General features: G+C 44.5%; 1 protein-coding gene across 1 annotated transcript in view; it reads left to right on the top strand.

The window, feature by feature from the left end:
- Positions 1-297: 297 nt before the first annotated feature.
- The window catches only part of LOC118095109 (transmembrane protease serine 11A-like), a 28,969-nt gene continuing 7,893 nt past the window's right edge, over positions 298-21,373 (top strand). Inside the window, exons 1-5 of the mRNA XM_035136091.2 lie at positions 298-418; positions 3,496-3,614; positions 4,458-4,525; positions 6,521-6,684; positions 12,037-12,075. Coding sequence (XP_034991982.2) covers positions 298-418; positions 3,496-3,614; positions 4,458-4,525; positions 6,521-6,684; positions 12,037-12,075 — 511 coding nt within the window. The remainder of the gene's footprint in view (positions 419-3,495; positions 3,615-4,457; positions 4,526-6,520; positions 6,685-12,036; positions 12,076-21,373) is intronic.

Here is a 21,373-nt window from a genome sequence, read left to right as displayed (position 1 = left end):
CATGTGATCATGACTTGCATAAGGGCTTTGAAAGCTCATAGGATCTAAGTGAAAGTGATAGCCATTTCACTTAAGTTTTCATGGGCAGATAATTCATTGCATGGGAGACCTTTTTAATGTACTTACTGAATTCTAAGATAACGGTTTACAAGTAGCCCTGTCTGCAAACATAGTGGGCATTTAAAACATGATTGAAAACTCATGCTATTAATCTCTTACTTCATCGTGGAGGGGTGCCAATCTCCCCACTCTGTGGTTTCACCTTTAATTCTCTCATTTTTGCCCACTTCTCTCAGAATGGCTAGGACGGAAACAAGAACGAGATACCTGGAGCCTTGGATGATTGCGCTGATTGTCCTAGCAGCGTTTGCAATCGTAGCCCTTGTTGTTGGCCTGCTTGTTTATTTTTTGGTATACGGTGAGTGCATCCGTTGTTAACAATCCGTCTGGTCTGAACTGCTCTCTATTTTCAAGCTTTTCTACTGTCAAAATGGTCTCAACCAGGCTTTGTGATCAAGACAACCTCTCGCCCAGGGCATATGGCATGCACAAGCGTGTGCTTTGAGGTTCTGCAGGGTGCTGTCGTCTCCCCAGTGCTGTTTTACATCTATATGAAGCCATTGGGAGTGGTCATGAGGAATTTTGGAGCGCAGTGTCTCCATACGCCAGTGGTGGCGAACCTTTTAGAGACTGAGTGCTCAAACTGCAAACCAAAACCCACTTATTTATCGCAAAGGGCCCAGAGTTGTTGAGATTTTCGTTGAGTTTTTTTTGGGGGGGGATGCCCAAAGTTGTTGAGCTTTTCTGGGGGGAGCTGCTGACCAAGATTTTGGAGCTTTTTTTGGGAGGGGGGCATTGCACAAAAGTTGCTTTGCTTTTGGGGGGGGCGAAGCTGCTGAGCTTTTGGGGGGGGAGAGAACAGAAATAAATGACAAATAATACATTCGCTGGAACTAATGTGCAGCACCGACATTGCGCCAAAAAAACCAGCACAATAAGGGTTAAAAAACGCCAAAAGCGCCAAAAACCCAGCACAATAAGGGTTAAAAAACGAATGCTGTTATGCCCAGTCAGAAACAGCCACTGATGCAGCAAATTGAAAAATAGACCAATTGCCGAACATAATCTCTGGCTAGCAGCAAAAAAGATAAAAGATTAAAATAAATTTAAAAATCATGTGCTGTATGGGTCGCAGTGCCTCTGAAGGAGCAAATGCATAGCTTGGGGATACTCCTGGATACGTCTTTGTCACTAGAGGCCCAAGTGTTGCTAGGAGTGCCTTTTACCAGCTCTTTTACCAGCTCTGTCTGGTTCACCAACTATGGCTGTTCCTGGAAAGGGATAGCCTGGCCATTGTAGTCCTTGTGTTAGCAACCTTGAGGCTGGACTACGGCAATGTGCTCTATGTGGGGCTGCCCTTGGACCCAGTTCAGAAACTCCAGCTGGTTCAGAGTGAATCAGCCAGACTGTTTATGGGGGCATCTGGCTGAGAACCATTGTGAGATAGATAGATATATATAGATGATAGATAGATGGATAGATAGATAGATATGGTAGATGATAGGTAGGTAGGTAGGTAGATACACTGTTTTACAATTTTAAAAATTCATTTTACATCCTTAAGATATCAATGACTTTCCTCCTTCTCTTTCCATTGTTCATTTTGTTGTTGATGTTGTTGTTGTTGTTGTTGTTGTTGAGTCGTTTAGTCGTGTCTGACTCTTTGTGACCCCATGGACCAGAGCACGCCAGGCACTCCTGTCTTGCACTGCCTCCCGCAGTTTGGTCAAACTCATGTTCGTAGCTTCGAGAACACTGTCCAACCATCTTGTCCTCTGTCGTCCCCTTCTCCTAGTGCCCTCAATCTTTCCCAGCATCAGGGTCTTTTCCAGGCAGTCTTCTCATCTCATGAGGTGGCCAAAGTATTGGAGCCTCAGCTTCAGGATCTGTCCTTCCAGTGAGCACTCAGGGCTGATTTCCTTCAGAATGGATAGGTTTGATCTTCTTCCTTCAGAATGGATAGGTTTGATCTTCTTCCTTCAGAATGGATAGGTTTGATCTTCTTCCTTCAGAATGGATAGGTTTGATCTTCTTCCTTCAGAATGGATAGGTTTGATCTTCTTCCTTCAGAATGGATAGGTTTGATCTTCTCAAGAGTCTCCTCCAGCTTCAAAAGCATCAATGATTCAAAAGCATCAATTCTTCGGCGATCAGCCTTCTTTATGGTCCAGCTCTCACTTCCATACATCCCTACTGGGAAAACCATAGCTTTAACTATACGGACCTTTGTAGGCAAGGTGATGTCTCTGGTTTTTAAGATGCTATCTAGGTTTGTCATTGCTTTACATATCATAAATCCCTGCATATTTTACAAAAACTGTGCCATTCAGTATTCCATTATTGCATCCACCAAAACTTATTTACACTGTTGAATTTATCTGAATGCTGACAGCGTTTTCAGCTGTATACTATTATTTCCCATATACTGTATTCAATAAACGTTTTTCAATGTTCTTTAAACGTATGTTCTTCTTGTTCTCTTATTCTATATGTTAAGTCTGCAAGTTGTACATATCCTGTCAACTTAAGTTTCCATTCTTCTTTGGTTGGGACTCTGCTCGCTTTCCATTTTGGGGCTAAGAAAACACGAGTCACAGTAGTAGCATACATAACCTTTTTTGACACCTGGGCATTTCAGTCTGAGATCATTTGCAAGAACATCCTGGTTTGCTCAGTGCGTCAGTCTCATCTGACCAAAAACCAAACCTTTAGTGTCATCAGTTCAGTATTATGAAATATTCTGCCAATGGAGACTCAAGTAGGCACCTTCTGTGCCAACTTGAAATGCCTGCGGAAAACTTTTTTATTCCACCAGGTCTATGCAGGCAATGAACTTCCCACGACAATTAGCTGATTTCTGATTGTAACTTTTTGTCTATGCTTTTATTGTATGGTTGTATGGGTTATTACTGTAAACTGCTGTGATACTTTTTTTATGAATAGCGGTAAACAAATATTTTTTATGGACAAATAAATGTGCTTTAAATGTATGGTGTATGTATGCAGCCTGGGGCACCGTACATATTTCTGGGCAAATGAAGAGCAGGGGGCAGCCACTTCGCTACTCTCCCTTCTCTGCAGAGAGAGATATGAAAGCGCTCTGTTTCGAGAGTTAAAATGCATCTTGCTGCTTCTCACACTGGATTGCCGAAAACCCCAAAGCAGGCATTCCCAAACTCGGCCCTCCAGATGTTTTGGGACTACAACTTCCATCATCCCTAGCCAACAGGACCAGTGGTCAGGGATGATGGGAATTGTAGTCCCAAAACATCTGGAGGGGTGAGTTTGGGGATGCCTTCCCCAAGGCCTTCTAAGCCCCGAGCACCTTTGTCAGGGACTCCTCACCTCTGCGCCACGATCTTGTAGATAACATGGGGTGAAGAAAAGAGAAGATGAGCATTGTTTAATGTATCCCCCCCTCTTCCTTTGCTGCAGATCAGAAGTTGTTCTTTTACAATGCTTCCTTTAGAATCAGTAATGTGCCGTACCAACCGAGTTTGCAAAAACAGACCTCAACAGAATTTAGAGACCTGAGCTCCACCATTGAGACTATGGTAAGTGAGAATGGCTTGCTTCCTTTCTCCCTCCCTCATTCTAAACGCCACTTTTTGTGCAAAAAGAAAAAATAACTGACGAAAGCTGGGGAGACATGAGGAATAAACCAGATTGCCTAGGCAAAGCAATCTAGAATCTGATGCAGAGTTAGCAAGGGCTATTCTTGTAAGCCTGGCCATAATTTTAGCGGGATCATGGAGTATTCTTTTTCTCTCAGCTGTTTTATTTTATTTACCAGCCATATGTTACTATCCTTAAAAAAGCACCCATAAACCCTAAACCTTCTTTGTAAATTGTGAAATAAAAAGTAAAAGTAAAGGGACCGCTGACCATTAGGTCCAGTTGTGACCGACTCTGGGGTTGTGGCACTCATCTCGCTTTACAAGCCAAGGGAGCTGGCGTACAGCTTCCAGGTCATGTGGCCAGCATGACTAAGCCGCTTCTGCCGAACTAGAGCAGCGCACGGAAATGCCGTTTACCTTCCCGCTTGGAGCGGTACCTATTTATCTACTTGCACTTTTTGGCATGCTTTTGAACTGCTAGGTTGGCAGGAGCTGGGATCGAGCAATGGGAGCTCACGCCATTGTGGGGATTCGAACCGCCAACCTTCTGATCAGCAAGCCCAAGAGGCTAAGTGGTTTAGACCACAGCGCCACCTGCGCTGTACAGCATGACAAACACCACACGACGATGATTTTTTAAAAAAATAGCTAAGTTTACAGAGATTGCAAGTTATTTCAATTAATTTTGTGACGCGGAGATTTTCAAATGTGTGTGATATTTCTTTGAGGCGTACTGGGATGCACTTGCCTAACATCCTTTTCCTTCCTTCCTTTCAACAGATTAATCAGGCATTTGAAGGTACTCCGTTGAAAAAAAGGAAGATCAAATCGCAAGTCGTAAATCTACGGTATGTAAAGCAAATGTTTTATGGCCAAAAGTGAAGTTCGGAATAAATTTAACTGTAAATCAGCTTGCCCAAGATGAATTTAGACACTGAATTGGCCTCCTTTAGTAGCAACGGGGGACCTTTTTTCTGAATTCATTCTTGGGGGCTGCACTTCCATGCCAGGAGGGGATATGGCCACCCCAATCCCTGGTCAGATTGATCTGATGATGAGGAAGGAGTAGGGGCGTGGCTAGCATTTGGAGCGACGGGGGCGGGGTGATCCACCCAGGGGGGGCGGTGAGACACACTGCCCATGGAGTCCGCCTGGTGGACGCAAGCCCCACGTTGCCATTTTGGGCAGCGCAGGGCCCTGACCCACCGCGTCACTCCCATGAGAGATGCGTGGCTCAGGCGCGCTGCAGCCAGGCCCTGCGGTAAGTGCCACCCCCCGCGGTGTGCCATTTTGTCCCCAACTCAGGGATGACACCCGGGGTGGACCGCACCCCCTGCACCTCCCTTCCTACACCCCCGGGGGTGGAGGCAATTTCCATTTCCATCAGGGAACTGTGTATACGTTCTCCTAAGCATATCGATGCATCCCTTTTGTTTCTTACTCATTCGGTTTTGATTATGTACACATCACGACTCAGTTTCTGAGTCTGCTGTTCATATGATGATGAGATATGATACTGTGTTCCACATTTACACTGTTATTTATCCAAAAAATTCAGAGAAGCTTGTGGATAGCTCCTATATAGTACCCCATGGTAGCAACTTACAGGGCCAAGACCTGCTTTCTTTCGTCAGCATTAATTCCCACACTTCTTCCAAAGAGCTCATTATGATCTGTGGAGTGGGTCTTGTGCTTTTCTCTCACACACCTCGGACTGGTTGTTGGTTATGGGCTCATTAACTTGATTGCTCTCCAGTGTAATTGGATGCCTGATCTTTTTTTTTAATGGCCTTGCCTTGGGCTTTGCCAACAGCGTATTTAAATACAAATACCACCCTCTTCTCAGTTATAAATCCAGCTGCTGGATTTTAAAATTAGGTGAAATGATTTTAAAACCATTAATCATTCCCTAGCTCTATAACTTTTTAGATGTCTATAAAGATAACTGTACCTGACTCGCTGTGCTGGGAACAGATGACTTGCAAGAAATGGGAATAAATTCCCACCTTCTTGCTTGCGTGTGTGTGCAGTGCACCTGGGGGAATGAACATGGCAATGCCCAAGGTGAGAAATGGTGGAGTCTAGAGGCAGAAACAGCTTCACCAGGGCTCCCGATAAGGCCGCACAGAGCCAGGCTTTTACATCTGCATCATGTGATCTATGACTAATAGGGTGGGTGAGGTGGCTGTTTCTCAGGTTCAAGGTGCCACTAAGGATGGCAAGTGGGGGAGAGAGAGATGCGATCATGCACAAACCGTATTAAAATGAATGGAAGCTTGCAAGCACACAGTTTTGGGGTGGTAGTAGACTGATTGAAAATCCCACCTCCTCAGAACAGATTGCTGCCCCACTGTGCCCCAGTCACAAGGGAGGCCCATTCTAGTGCTTTTTCAGGGAGCTAAAATTGTTTGGTGGGGCTTACAGCCAGTGGTTGAATTGCCCTTCTCTTTCCCCACCCCTTTTTAACTTTTCCAAAGCTCCTCTCAGAATGCAGCTCATTTTGGTAACCATTTTCTTCCACCCCCGTTGTCTTGGGCCAGCCTCACCTGTTAGGGTTGCCAGACTCAATAGTGGACAGGACTTCTGTGCCTTTAATTGCCCTGCTCTCTTTTGAGTCTGGAAACCTTCAAGAGAAACCAGCAGACCCTTTGTTGAATTTCCAAGCAAAGGGTCTGCTGGTTTCTCTTTAAGGTTTCCAGACTCAAAAGAGAGCAGGGCAATTAAAGGCACAAAAGTCCTGCCCACTATTGAGTCTGGCAACCCTATCATCTGTGCAGAAAATTCTAGTAGAAGATATCCCGGCTTGTGGGCTCAGCGGTCTGATGCTTTATTTTTCTTTGCAGTGAAGACAACAATGCAGTGTTTGCAGACGTGGTGCTGGTGTTTAGGTTCATCGCCTCCGATAGGAAAGTGGCCCTCTGGATGAGTGTGAACGATCTTTTGCTGAAGAGGCTGAGGTTGCCAACATGGCCTTTGAGAATTGACCTTTCATCTTACAAGCTCACGGGCAAGTGTCAGACATTATTACCTTTTAAAATCTTGACTGGGTTCCTCCCACCATGTTTTCCTTTCTCTGCTTTCTGCCCTGAAGCATATGATGTTGCCTCCTAAATTTATTACCTGCTCCCCTTGCTTGCTTCTTGTGGACTAACTTCCCCCACTGATTTTTGCTATGGAGCCATCTGCTAAGCTCTGCCCCAACCACAGTTTCCAGCCTGCCAAGTTTATCCCTGTCTTCCAGCTCATGCCTTGTATTTCATCAGCTCTCCCAGCTGGCTGAGCTCAGGAATTACGCAATCATACAGGACTAGGGGGTTACATATTATATCTATTTTTGACTGAGAGACAGAGCTGATAGATTAGATTGCGTAGGTACTTTATAGGACCTCTGTGGCCCTTGTATAATGCCGCCAATCAAAAAGTGGGTTGTTTGGCTAACTCAGGCCCCAAATGAGTAATATGGAGTGGAAAAGGTGCTTCTGGCACAACGTCATCAGGTCTGTGATAGAGGGCAACGCCATTATTGACATTGAGATGGTCTCAGAGCCAGCTCTACAGTGGAACATCGGTTTATGAATACCTCGGTTTACGAATTTTCGGTTTACGAAGGCCACGGACCCATCTGGAACGGATTAATTCACTTTCCATTACTTTCAATGGGAAAGTTCACTTCAGTTTATGAACGCTTCAGTTTATGAACAGACTTCCGGAACCAATTACACCCATGCTTCGGGTTAAGTACGCTTCAGGGTGAGTTCTCCGCAGACCCGTCTGGAACAGATTAATCCACTTTCCATTACTTTCAATGGGAAAGTTCGCTTCAGTTTATGAACGCTTCAGTTTAAGTACTCCGCGGACCGTCTGGAACAGATTAATCCACTTTCCATTACTTTCAATGGGAAAGTTCGCTTCAGTTTATGAACAGACTTCCGGAACCAATTGTGTTCATAAACCGAGGTACCACTCTAGTGACAGAAGTATGGGTGAGGTGCACTGTGCCTTCAAGGACCTGCTTAGAAAAGCAGTCCTGGAAAAATGCAAGCAGCAGTTAATACTTCTAACCAAATGAGCTTGTGGACCTTCTAGGCATTTCGGCAATAATAATAATAATAATAATAATAATAATGATAATAATAATATTTATACCCCACCCATCTGGCTGGGTTTCCCCAGCCACTCTGGGCGGCTTCCAACAGAAGAATAAAATAATCGATTAAAGATTAAAAGCCTCCCTAAACAGGGCTGCATAAAGTTTAATGGAACGTATAATCATCTGTTCCTTCCTGACACAGTGTGGGAGACAGATAGATCTAACCTACAGGACATGTGGTTCCACCACAAAATTCTCTGGAGCTGTTCAAGAACATGGCCATGCTCTTCCACAGTAGTAACAACAACAACAACAACATATTATTTATATGCCACCCATCTGATTGGGTTGCCCCAGCCACTCTGGACGGCTTCCAACAAATAAAATGCATTAAACACAGTGAAACATCAAATATTAAAAACTCCCCTAAACAGGGCTGCCTTCAGATGTCTTATAAAAATCAGATACAGTGGTATATAATAATAATAAAAATAATTTATTATTTATACCCCGCCCATCTGGCCGGGTTCCCCCAGCCACTCTGGGCGGCTTCCAACAGAATATTAAACTACAGAAATCCATCAAACATTAAAAGCTTCCCTAAACAGGGCTGCCTTAAGATGCCTTCTAAAGGTCTGGTAATTGTTATTCTTTTTGACCTCTGGTGGAAGGGCATTCCATAGGGTGGGTGCCACTACCAAGAAGGCCCTCTGTCTGATTCCCTGTAACTTGGCTTCTTGTAGCGAGGGAACCGCCAGAAGGCCCTCGGCACTGGACCTCAGTGTCCGGGCAGAACAATGGGGGTGGAGACGCTCCTTCAGGTATACTGGGCTGAGGCCGTTTAGGGCCTTAAAGGTCAGCACCAACACTTTGAATTGTGCTTGGAAACGTACTGAGAGCCAATGTAGATCTGTCAAGACTGGTGTTATGTGGTCTTGGTGGCCGCTCCCAGTCACCAGTCTAGCTGCCGCATTCTGGATTAGTTGTAGTTTCCGAGTCACTTTCAAAGGTAGCCCCACGTAGAGCGCATTGCAGTAGTCCAAGCGGGAGATAACTAGAGCATGCACCACTCTGGCGAGGCAGGCTGCAGGCAAGTAGGGTCTCAGCCTGCGTACCAGAGGGAGCTGATAGACAGCTGCCCTGGACACAAAATTGACCTGTGCCTCCATGGACAGCTGTGAGTCCAAAATGACTCCCAGGCTGCGCACCTGGTCCTTCAGGGGCACAGTTACCCCATTCAGGACCAGGGAATCCTCCACACCTGCCCGCCTCCTGTCCCCCACAAACAGTACTTCTGTCTTGTAGTTCCTCCCAACCATGGAAAAGCAGTGGTGTGATGATTAGTGAGGTGGTCCTCATTGGGCTACATCTTAATCATATTTTAAAAGGAAGACTCAGGGTTTATCCACACTTAACTTTTGTCCCACACTTATGAGGCACAGGTCCACCTGTCTGAGTACCTGTTTTTGCTCCCCCCCCCACAAAAACTGCTCTTTAAAGCTGTAGCACAGCAAATGGCAATTCGGGTTTTTGCAGAGAAAGCTTTGGAGCAAAGAATTTTTTTAAGTGTTTGGAGCTTTAAAGTGCAGACTGTGCCTGGGAAGAGCAGAGGAAAGGTGAGAGTTGCTTGGCAACCCGTCATCCTGTAACAAAGAATTAGCTAATTCATTTGGTAATTAACTCTGGCTGACTTATTAACATAGTCTTTTCATAAGAGTCTTGGATTAATAAATGATTTGGATTTAAATATGTGCAGTGACAAACACCTCCCTTTTTTTAAAAAAAATGCACGAGTTGCACTATGCAAATTGCTACACTGGGAATGAATAATACGGTAATAGATTATAGCTTTATCCTTACAAATGAAAAGGCAGTCATGATTGGCAGGTGACAGTTCCGCACCACGATTGGCGCAAGCTCCTTGTGGATATTGCATTATATGGCGGATGTGCGAAACTGTTACTGCTCCGGCCCCCGAAGATGAGACCAGTCTTCTGAAACCTCTTTTGGCTCCCGCTGAAATAACCTCAAATGTTTTGCCTGAGGAAGCTCCCCAACGTTTGCAAGGAGTTTCACTTTGCAACAGGTCTGGGATCTGCAAGGCGCCACCTGGGCAAACAGTGGGAAAAGTGGATAGGAAGAATTTTTCCTCCCTCTATCCTTATACCAAAACCCAGGGTCATCCCAGGAAGCTGAACGGTGGGACTCAGAGCAGATAAAAGGAGAGGTTTCTTCACATGCCGCATCATTAAACTATGACATTTGTTCCCACGAGATGGTCACTAACTTGGACAGCTTTACAAGGGGGATTAGATCAATTCAATTCAATTTTATTTACGGTCACAGACCAGCTCAATTAGATCAATTTATGGAGGCTATCAGCTGCTACTAATCTTGATGGCTATTTTACTTCCACTGCAGGTGGCGCTGTGGGTTAAACCACAGAGCCTAGGGCTTGCTGATCAGAAGGTCGGCGGTTCGAATCCCTGCGACGGGGTGAGCTCCCGTTGCTCGGTCCCAGCTCCTGCCAACCTAGCAGTTTGAAAGCACATCAAAGTGCAAGTAGATAAATAGGGACTGCTACAGCAGGAAGGTAAACGGTGTTTCCGTGTGCTGCTCTGGTTTGCCAGAAGCGGCTTTGTGATGCTGGCCACATGACCTGGAAGCTGTACGCCGGCTCCCTCGGCCAATAATACGAGATGAGTGCCGCAACCCCAGAGTCGGTCACGACTGGACCTAATGGTCAGGGGTCCCTTTACCTTTACCTTTATCACAGTCAGAATGCCTATGAATACCCGTTCTTGGGGAGCAAGAGGGGGAAGGGGGCTATTTATGTCATGTCCTGGTTGTGGGTTTCCCAGAGGTATTTGGTTGAGATCCTGGACTAGATGAAAAAGATCTTTAAATTAACATTTGCAAAGAAGCCAGAAACATTTCTACTTGGAATTTTAGGCAGTGATATCCCGAAAAATATAAGAGAAATCTTTTTATATGCAACAGCCGCTCCCCGGTTATTAATTGCATCGAAGTGGAAAGGGGGGAAAGTACCAACAGTTAAGGGAATGGGAGAATAAGTTTAATAACTTAGACTATGCAGAATTGGCTCAATTGACAGGTAGATTAAGGGGAAACACAAAACAATCATTTACGCAAAAATGGGATATGTTCAAGAAATACCTACAAAAATATAAACAGCGACATAACATCTATGGCAGCGTTTGAATGACCATTGTGTAAATTAAATACAGTGGTACCTCGCAAGACAAGTACCTTGCACAACGAAAAACTCACAAGACAAAAGCGTTTCGCGATGTTTTCGGTCCTTCGCAAGACCAAGTTTTTCGGCGAGTTGTTTTTTGTGTGTGGCCGCGGCAAACCGCGCTTCGCAAGATATAAATCTCGCTAGACGAAGCGACTCACAGCACGAATTACTTTCGTCTTGCGAGGCACCACTGTACTACTAAAGGTAAAGGGGCCCCTGACCATCGGGTCCAGTTGTGTCCGACTCTGGGGTTGCGACGCTCATCTCACTCTATAGGCCGAGGGAGCCAGTGTTTGTCCGCAGACAGCTTCCGGGTCATGTGGCCAGCATGACAAAGCTGCTTGTGGCGAACCAGAGCAGCGCACGGAAACGCCGTTTACCTTCCCGTTGGAGCGGTCCCTATTTATCTACTTGCACTTTGATGTGCTTTCGAACTGCTAGGTGGGCAGGAGCTGGGACCGAGCAATGGGGGCTCACCCCGTTGCAAGGATTCGAACCGCCGACCTTCTGATCAGCAAGTCCTTGACTCTGTGGTTTAACCCACAGCGCCACCTGGGTCCCCTACTGTACTACTAAGCAAGGGGAAATGGTATGATAATGTTATAAGAAAGTACTAGAAATTATAGTAAGAGTAAGGTAAGAAGTATAAGTACATTCATTTTCGTAAATGTAACTTACATCGGGAAATGACGGGAAGTCTGTTTTCATATAATTTAGTTTATTGGATTTTTTTTCCTTTGGTTTATTTTTGTTTAGTTAGAAATTATAAGAAAAGAGCATGTACAAATAGAAGTTTAAAGAGAGAGAGAGAGAGAGAGAGAGAGAGAGAGAGAGAGAGAGAGAGAGAGAGAGAGAGAGATCCTGGACTAGATAAGCCATTGCTATGATCCAGTTCTTAATAAAAAGCTCAGTTTTTGCAAGCAGAGTCTTGAAAGTCCATTCCCATCCACGTAAAGAGATGCAAGTGACTGTGCTAACATGACCGCCTCTTTTGCCTTATTTTCCAGAGATTAACAAAGCCAATGGTGAACATCTTATCAGCAATTGTAAGTACTAAAATCTGGGCGGTGTTCCAAAAGGGGGTTCCTAGAAACGGTATTGCTTTAGCACTGCGCTTGAATCTTGTTGCCTTCTGGCTGGCTCTTTGTCAAACGTATTTGCAGCCTGAACAGCACAATGGAGACCATTTTAAAGACTCTCTCTTTAAGTATTCCTTTTGCAGCTCTGAAGCTGTACTGGGTGCGTGGGCTGGAGAACAGAGCTTACTGAGGGCCAAGATATTTGTCGGTCAAGATACAGTGGTGCCTCGCTTAACGAATGCCCTGCTTAATGAAATTTCCGCTTAATGAAAGGTTTTTTCTAGCGGAGGTTGCCTTGCTAGACGAATTCGTTTTATGAAAAATTCGTCTAGCGAATCGCGGTTTCCCATAGGAATGCATTGAAATTCAATTAATGCGTTCTTATGGGCAAAAAAAAAAATTCAAATTTTTTTCAATGCATTCCTATGGGATTCGCTAGACGAATTTTTCGTTATAAGAAAAGACCCCTGGAACGAATTAAATTCGTCTAGCGAGGCACCACTGTACTACAAAGTATGCTGAGTTTTAAATGGGTATCCATGGCATTTTAGCTCTGCAAAAAGTCTAGTGCCTGTAAAATGTGAATAAAGTGCATCCCACAGCAGCTGTCAAAAAGTAAAAATTAGATAGGCAAGTCAACTTGCAAAGAAGTGCTTTAGTTTAGACTGCTAGCACGAACTAGGAACCGTCTTTTTTAAAAAAAAAAAAAAAGAGAGAGGTCTCAAGGGGCAGCAGAAAATACATTGCCAGTGGTCCACACATAGAATTGGTTTAGAACAGTGTTTCTCAGCCTTTTTTGGGCCACGGCACACTTGTTCTATGAAAAAAAATCCCGCGGCACACCAACTCTGTGCCGCCCTATATTTAGTTTAGTTTGGAGGGGAGACGTAAAGCATGCCACTGAAGAACTGCTGCGCGGTAGCCAGGCGGACCCACCAGGCGCAGAGCCTGCGGAGCGAGCGGGGACACGTTAGACGGCACGCACAGACCCCAGGCGGGCAGACACGGGCGCGCAGCTGCCGCCGCCTCCCTCCCAGCTGCCCCAGGCAGCCGCCGCCGCTCTGGCCCGGCGAAGGGAAGCCCTGCGCAGCCTTCCCCGCCTGCCTCCTCCTCCCCAGGCGGCGGCGCCCTCTCTGGCCTCCGGCTGGATGCCGACTCTAAATTTTGCCGCAACGAGAAGGGCGATTTGCATTGTCACTTACCCACCGGAAAGGAAGCCGGCCGGGTCACGACGCGGGCGCTCGCCTCGCGTCGTGACCCGGCCGGCTTCCTTTCCGGCGGGTCAGCGACGTGACAATGCAAATCGCCCTTCTCGTCGCGGCACACCAGCCAGCATCTCGCGGCACAGTAGTGTGCCGCGGAACACCGGTTGAGAAACGCTGGTTTAGAAAGTACAAGCAGCCATTATAACAGAAGTAATTTAAAACTGCCCAAGCAGGTATTCAGAGATATGCATGCCATAGCTAGCATCCTGCCCCCCACATCTGGCAACCATGATGAACCTCAGCCTATACCCTGAACCCCTTGGAACCAGGGAAGGTGGCACTCTGAGCACTTTGACAGTGTAGCTCTGGGGGGCTCACAAACACACGCTACATAAATGCATCGGAACTATAATATCCTATAAAGCAGCGATACCATAAAACACCAATTCAACTTGCCCACCCCTTTTATCCAAAATGTGTTTAAAGCTGTTCACGTGAGCCCAGCTTGCAACAACCGCTAGCAATGAATCTGACCACATTTCTAGGTTCTAGATTGCTACTCAGTTGCTATCTTTACTGACCTGGTTTTCCAGTTTTCTCAGTCTAACCTAGGCTGTATACAGTAGATACTGGTTTACAACTTTGCTTAACATATACAGTGGTCCCTTGACTTACGAATTACTCGACATCCGAAGTTTTCGACTTACGAATGGAACAAATGGCCGCACGCTTATGAATTTTTCTACATCCAAACAGAAACCGTTGGCGGTTTTAAATGCAGTTTCCTCGCCTTACGAATTTTAAATGCAGTTTTTTCGACTTACGAATTTTTCCGAATATTTTTTTTCAATGGGAAACCGCTTTTCGACTTACGAACTTTTCGACCTATGAATGTGCATTCGGAACGGATTAAGTTCGTAAGTCGAGGGACCACTGTATGGGATAAACAAAGGCCCAAGGGCGTGAGACCTGCCATAGTGGCATTAACAAACAGAATATTGCCCCAAATTTTACCTTTATACTTTCTGGCACTAAACCTGTAGCACAGAGGCCAAAATAACAGTGAGTCTTCACTCTCAGCCAAGACCCATATGTAAGCTGATTTCAGGGCATGACGTTTTTAGTTGCTGCTAGCTCCTGTTCTGCTATTCAATACTGTTGTTTATTTAAGATATTTCTGTCCCGCCTTTACAAGCCCAAGCTCTCTTAAGGTACTTTCCATAAAAGCAACAATATCTACAACTCAGAAAATTATTAAACCAGCAACGATAAGACAGACATCCATCCCAGAACCAAAGTATAAACATAAGATTCCACCTAAACATTAGGAAGAACTTCCTGACAGTAAGAGCTGTTCGACAGTGGAACTTGCTGCCAAGAAGTGTGGTGGAGTCTCCTCTGTTGGAGGTCTTTAAGCAGAGGCTTGACAGCCATATGTCAAGAATGCTTTGATGGTGTTTCCTGCTTGGCAGGGGGTTGGACTGGATGGCCCTTATGGTCTCTTCCAACTCTATGATTCTATTATTCTTTTTTTATAAAAAAAAATATTTTATTATATTTTACAAAGAAAGACACAAACAATAAAGAAAAACATTACAATAAAGACACTAAAAGAAAATAAACACATAACAAAAATTGCTTATTTCTAAATTCTTCTCACATTTTACAAAGGGGCCCCCTCGGGCTCCCATCCACTGTGGTTCATTAGTCATCATTTTAGCAATTTCTATATCAGTTTAATCTATGATTCTAACCAAGACCTACAGCAACAAATGAGCACAACAAATAAAGCCCTTTCAAGGGAAAGCCAGCAAAAGCAGTTGGACTGCCTAATTTTCAAGAGGATATGGTAGGCCACATTCCAAAACACCTGAATTTTCTGAACCATCTTTAAGTGCAGAGTGCATTGCAGTAACCCATTGTGGACTTAACTAGAACACGTACAACTGTGACTAGATCTGACCTCTCTAGACGGTGCCACTGTTGGCATACCAGCCTAAAGGGATAAAATGTAATCCTGCCATCGCCGCCACCACCCAGGCTGACGAGGCAGATTCCCAAACTACCTATTTGATCCATTGGGAGAGTGTAATCCCAATTGAAAACAACCTTCCAGAGCAAGCGATCTTCTTTCTCGAAGGAGCTCTGTCTTGCCTGGATTCAACCTCAGATTGCTCATCCTATTGCACCCCAGAAACGCCTCCAGACACTAGTTTAGGAATTAGGATAAGAATGGCAACAGGGCATATTCTTATCATTAGCCATAATTGCAGTGAAAGAAGATTATGATCTTTTTGGCAGCGGGTGTAACCAGTATGATATATTCCTGGCGACTTGAGTACAATATGGATTTGCATGCTTCTACGTACAAGAGAGTTGTCATTCAACCACTGGTGGATATACAGTATGCTAGGAAATATGAGGTGCATCCCGAGTTCTCCCAAATAACTTGGAGACTTGGTTATACTCCGTTGGCTAATTTGGAACAGACATGTAAGTCTGAATGCCAACATTATTGGTCCTGAAACCCAGCTACTGGAAATCAGTAATCCTGTTAGCTTCTAACAAAATAAAAAATTCCTTCAGTAGCACCTTAAAGACCCACTAAGTTTTTATTTTGGTATGAGCTTTCGTGTGCATGCACACTTCTTCAAATACACTGAAACAGGTGGGGTGGGGTGATGGGAATGGGTGATGGGCTGATAGGAGTGGCAAACCTGTTGATTCAGCAACTTCAGAAACAGACTGGAAAGAGAAGTTGCTGAATTGCAACTCATTAGCAAGCTTAAAACCATGGAGCCACCTGGAATGAACAAAGACATAGGATTCTTATCTCATTATACATGATCAAGCTTTCCTTAGCACCTTAGCCCTTGCTCCCCCCCCAAGACCAATTGCAGTCATTAACAGTCGTTAACAGCCATCAACAGGTTTACCACTCCTATCAGCCCATCACCCATTCCCATCACCCCCACCCTCTGAATATACATAAGGGTCTGGTTGCTTCTGTTTCAGTGTATCTGAAGAAGTGTGCATGCACACGAAAGCTCATACCAAAATAAAAAATTAGTTGGTCTTTAAGGTGCTACTGAAGGAAAAAAATTTATTTTGTTTCGACTCAGACCAACACGGCTACCTACCTGTAACCTGTTAGCTTCTGAGATGGCTGCTCATTGACCAAATCTTTTCAAGCATATATTTACAATCATTAGAGCAAGATACTTGCTTCTTTTATGAGATTTATAGACAAGGAAGCTGTGTATCCTTCATCTGCATCTGTGCTCTGATTGCTGCTTCCACAGAATCACAGCATGCCTGCAAACCTGATAAATGGTTGCCTGCACCAGTTTTGTGCATGGCTATAAATTGTTTGCATGGGATTTTGTAAATGCCTGCCTGCCTGGTAGAATCTAAATACCTATAAAACACACACAAAGGACTGCTGCCAACTCTTTTCTGTGATTTATGTTGGCTGCCACACTCTTTTGTTTGAAGTGTCCTGTTTAGAGAAAAAAAGCAAAAAAAGCCCCTTCAAGCTGTGGATGAGGACTGACTCATCCAATGCAGGTTGTCAGGAGTCCGTCATTCCTTTCTTGCGTGTTGTAAGAGGCAGATTACAGAATGAAAAAAACATATCACAATGCTAAGCTTTGTCACTTGCAAATGTGCTGTGCCTGGGGGCTTAGCCGCCAGAAAGCATTTGGGAACTCCCACATCCTCTTCTGAACAACTTTGTCACCTTGACATTTCATAGTACAAATGGGGACAAATTTCCTCCCCAAGAGTGCCCCTCATCACCGCGTAGCATCACCGTCTCCAGGAAGATGGCTCCTTGAAGCTGTAGGAAGGATTTTGGGGTTAAAGAAAGGTGAAATGATACAAAGAGGGAACTGCAGCCTGAGATAGGAAAAGAGGTGGTAAAGGAACACCTAGCTATTTTAAATAAATTCATATATTAAAGGAGCTTGGGGTGTAATCTCAGAGCTTCTGTCTATAATCATTTATAACAGGCATCCCCAAACTTCGGCCCTCCAGATGTTTTGGACTACAATTCCCATCTTCCCTGACCACTGGTCCTGTTAGCTAGGGATCATGGGAGTTGTAGGCCAAAACATCTGGAGGGCTGCAGTTTGGGGGTGCCTGATTTATACCGTATATTCCAGCATATAAGACGACTGGGCGTATAAGATGACCCCCAGCTTTTCCAGTTAAAATATAGAGTTTGGGATATACTCACTGTATAAGAAATACGACCCGGCATATAAGACGACCCCCGACTTTTGAGAAGATTTTCCTGGGTTAAAAAGTAGTCTTATACGCAGGAATATACAGTAATTTGCGGAGAACAGGTAAGGTCTCTGCAGACTGGAGGTGGGCAAATGTTGTCCTCATCTTCAAAAAGGAGGAAAAAGAAGACTCGGGTAGCCACCGACAGGGGAGCTTGGCATTGATACCAGGAAAGGTCCTAGAACAGGTAACAGTTGGTCTGTGAACACTTAGAAAAGGATACCGTGATTACTAAGACCCAGCATGGATTTCTCAAAAGCAAGACATGCCAGATGAATCTCAGTTCCTTTTTTGGTGGAATCTTGATTTTAGTAAGGGTTTTGACAAAGTCCCCCATGGTATTCCTGTGGAGAAGCTGGTAAAATGTGGGCTGGACAAGGTAACTTAGATTGATTTATAGCTGGTTGACTGACCAAACCCAAAGAGTGCTCACTTATGGTTCCTCATCATCCTGGAAAAAGGAGGTGTCGCAGGGTTCTATCCGGGGCCCATTGTTGTTCAATATCCTCATAAATGACTTTGATGAAGGTCTTGAGGGGATGCTCAGCAAATTTGCAGATGGCACCAAACTGGGAGGGATAGATACCGTGTTTCTCCGAAAATAAGCCATAGCCCGAAAATAAGTCATACCCCGAAAATAAGCCATAGTGATAGGCAGTGTAACCTTGTAGGTTAAACTGTACCATACTTTAAAAAAATAAAAATAAGACATCCCCTGAAAATAAGCCACTGTGTTTTTTTTGAGGAAAAATAAATATAAGACGGTGTCTTACTTTTGGAGAAACACGGTAATGCCACAGAAGACAGAATCAGGCTGCATCAATAGAAGAGGTCTTGTGTCCAGGTCCAGGGAAGTCATAGTCCTGCTCTATTCTGCCTTGGTCAGACCACACCTGGAGTCCTGTGTCCAGTTCTGGGTGCCCCAATTGAAGAAAGATATTGAAAAGCTGAAACATGTGCATAGGAGGGCAACCGAGATGATCAAGGCTCTGGAAACCAAGGCTTATGAGGAATGGTTAAGAGAATTGGGTATATTTAGCCTGGAAAAGAGGCAACTGAGAGATGACATGATAGCTGTCTTAAAATATCTGAAGGGCTGTCACATGGTAGATGGAACAAACTTGTTTTCTCCTGCCTCTGGGGGCATAGGACTCGAACCAATGGATTCAAGTTACAAGAAAGGAGAATCTAACTAAACACCAGGAAAAATGTTATGATGATAAGAGCTGTTCAACAATGGAACGGACTCGCTTGGAAGATACTGTAGTGGGCTCTCCTTTGTTGGAGGTTTTTAAGCAGAGGTTGGATGGCCATCTGTCATGGGTGCTTGAGTTGAGATTCCTGCATTGGGGGGTTGGACTAGATGATCCTCAGGGTCCCTTCCAACGCTACAATTCTATGATTTTGATGCAAGTGTTGCCTCCTTTCCTTGCTTGTGGGTATGGGGTGTTCTGGTTGTTTGAGTGCAGTAGGAGTTGCTGTTGGGCATTTTCTGTCTGAAATCCTAATATGTGGCTCTTGTTAGGGTCCTAGGCAGAGAAGCATTATAAAAGTATTTCAGTTTCCTGGGTGCTTGTGAACCTAGGCTGTTTTGCCACCGCCGGAGCTTCCCCTCTAAGCATGCATGATGTGACTACTCAGAAGTAGGAGTGGAAGGATGTGTTGATTTTGGCTCTTTCTGTTTTCATTTTTCCCAATCTTACACCCAGTTCTCTGCATTTCTGCAGCAGTATGTTGTTTTTTTAAAAAAAATAAAATCCTCATGAAAATTATTCAGCAAATTCTTCTCCCAATAATGGGTTACTTTCACTAATATATTCATTTTATGCACACTTTTGCCTAATTTTGCCTTGTTGTAAACAATGTTTGGTTGGGGAAATACATTGTCAAATTTGGATAACTGCGAGTTTACCTGCATTAAAGTTCTCATATTGCTTTTGAAAGTGCAAATTAAGTGCTAAGCCCACTGAATTTTGTGAGACTTACTGCCATGGAGGTGTGCATAGGATAGTCGCCTAACTTATTCACGTGCATCTTACGCTTTCCTCTTCTCTTTGTTTCCAATAGCTACAGTAAACTTTCCAACTCAAGGTAGGCAGCTAATTCATCACTCTTCAATATTAACCTAAGGCAAGCTGCAGCTACCCTGCTGTGTCTCCATTAAAAACCACCTGGGAATCGGGGTCAGAATGTCTCCAGACTAAGCTAACACTCTTCCCATTTTGCCATTTTGAAGAGGAGGAACATTTTTTGCGACGCCTTAGCAGAACAAACACTTAAAATAAAAATGTTAGAGATGTGTACAAATGGCTTCTGGAAATTTTCAATGCTTCTTTGTGGGCAGAAAAATGGAAGGGACCATTTAATCAAATTTCTCCAGGGGGAGGAGAAATTTGCCAACAGATTGTTGTTGTTGTTGTTGTTGTTGTTGTTGTTTGTTGTTTGTTGTTTGTTGTTGGGGGACCTGTAAGACTTTCCATTAGTGGTGAGTAGCCAACCCTCTTTCCTACAGTGTTGTTTGTTTGGTTTTGGCTGCTTCTGAAGTGGCAACAGCAGCAACTATGTTGTGAGAGCCTGGTTGCCATTTTGCATTCCCCACAATGTTCTGAACTTCATCTGAGCATTGTGTGGGGAGGTGGTGCTGGTGATGGGGAAATGGGGGCCACCATTTGTTGGAGAATATTCAGAGAAAGTTCTGTGACATGGTCTTATTTTTCTCAGAAGAGTGTCTTCTGACATGCTTTTCCTCAGCTCTAAAAATACTCTGTGGGGTTCCCATCCTGTGTTGCTTTTGGTCACATTCTAAAAATTAGAATCTAACGTGACCAAGTAAGATTTCAGAACAGGTAAGTACCACGAAGAGCACATTTCCTTGCATATCTTCTGTGCACAATTCACCAGGCCTGTGAATCCTAGGGAATAGGTAGTACAGTGGTACCTCGGTTTAAGTACACAATTGGTTCCGGAAGTCTGTACTTAACCTGAAGCGTACTTAACCTGAAGCGAACTTTCCCATTGAAAGTAATGGAAAGTGGATTAATCCGTTCCAGACAGTCCACAGAGTACTTAACCTGAAGCTTCTGGTCCAGCGCCAGCGCCATCCGGACGGGGTTTGTCTCGAGCTCCGAGGCAACCCGACTTTGCGAGGGGGGGGAGAGCAGCAAGAGCGACGCTGCACCCCAAAGAGCCCCAGATCGAGTGTTCTGGGGACGAAGATTGCTCAGCAGCGCCCCAATTCCGACTCCCCAACTCTCCGGTAGGCTCTAATAAGAGCTCCGGAGCGAGAAGGGTTGTAGTCGTGGGGGCCATTTTCAGGTACTTAACCTGAAGCATATTTAACCTGAAGCAAACTTTCCCATTGAAAGTAATGGAAAGTTGATTAATCCGTTCCAGACAGTCCACCGAGTACTTAAACTGAAGCATACTTAACCTGAAGCAAACTTTCCCATTGAAAGTAATGGAAAGTGGATTAATCCATTCCAGACAGTCTGCAGAGTACTTAACCTGAAGCGTACTTAACCTGAAGCTAACTTTCCCATTGAAAGTAATGGAAAGTGGATTAATTCGTTCCAGACGGGTCCGCGGAGTACTTAAACTGAAGTACTCACACCGAAGCGTACTTAAACTGAGGTATGACTGTACTGGAAATAAATCAACCACCACAATCTCTCTCTTTCTCATATTACATGTACCCTCTGGTGGATACATGGCAAAATGCACACAAGCTATTCAAATATACAGCTGGAGTGAATGCATTTGCAAATACATTCATT

Source organism: Zootoca vivipara, chromosome 13, assembly GCF_963506605.1.
Source record: "Zootoca vivipara chromosome 13, rZooViv1.1, whole genome shotgun sequence".
Taxonomy (NCBI): domain Eukaryota; kingdom Metazoa; phylum Chordata; class Lepidosauria; order Squamata; family Lacertidae; genus Zootoca; species Zootoca vivipara.
This window is presented reverse-complemented; position numbering and strand designations above follow the sequence as displayed.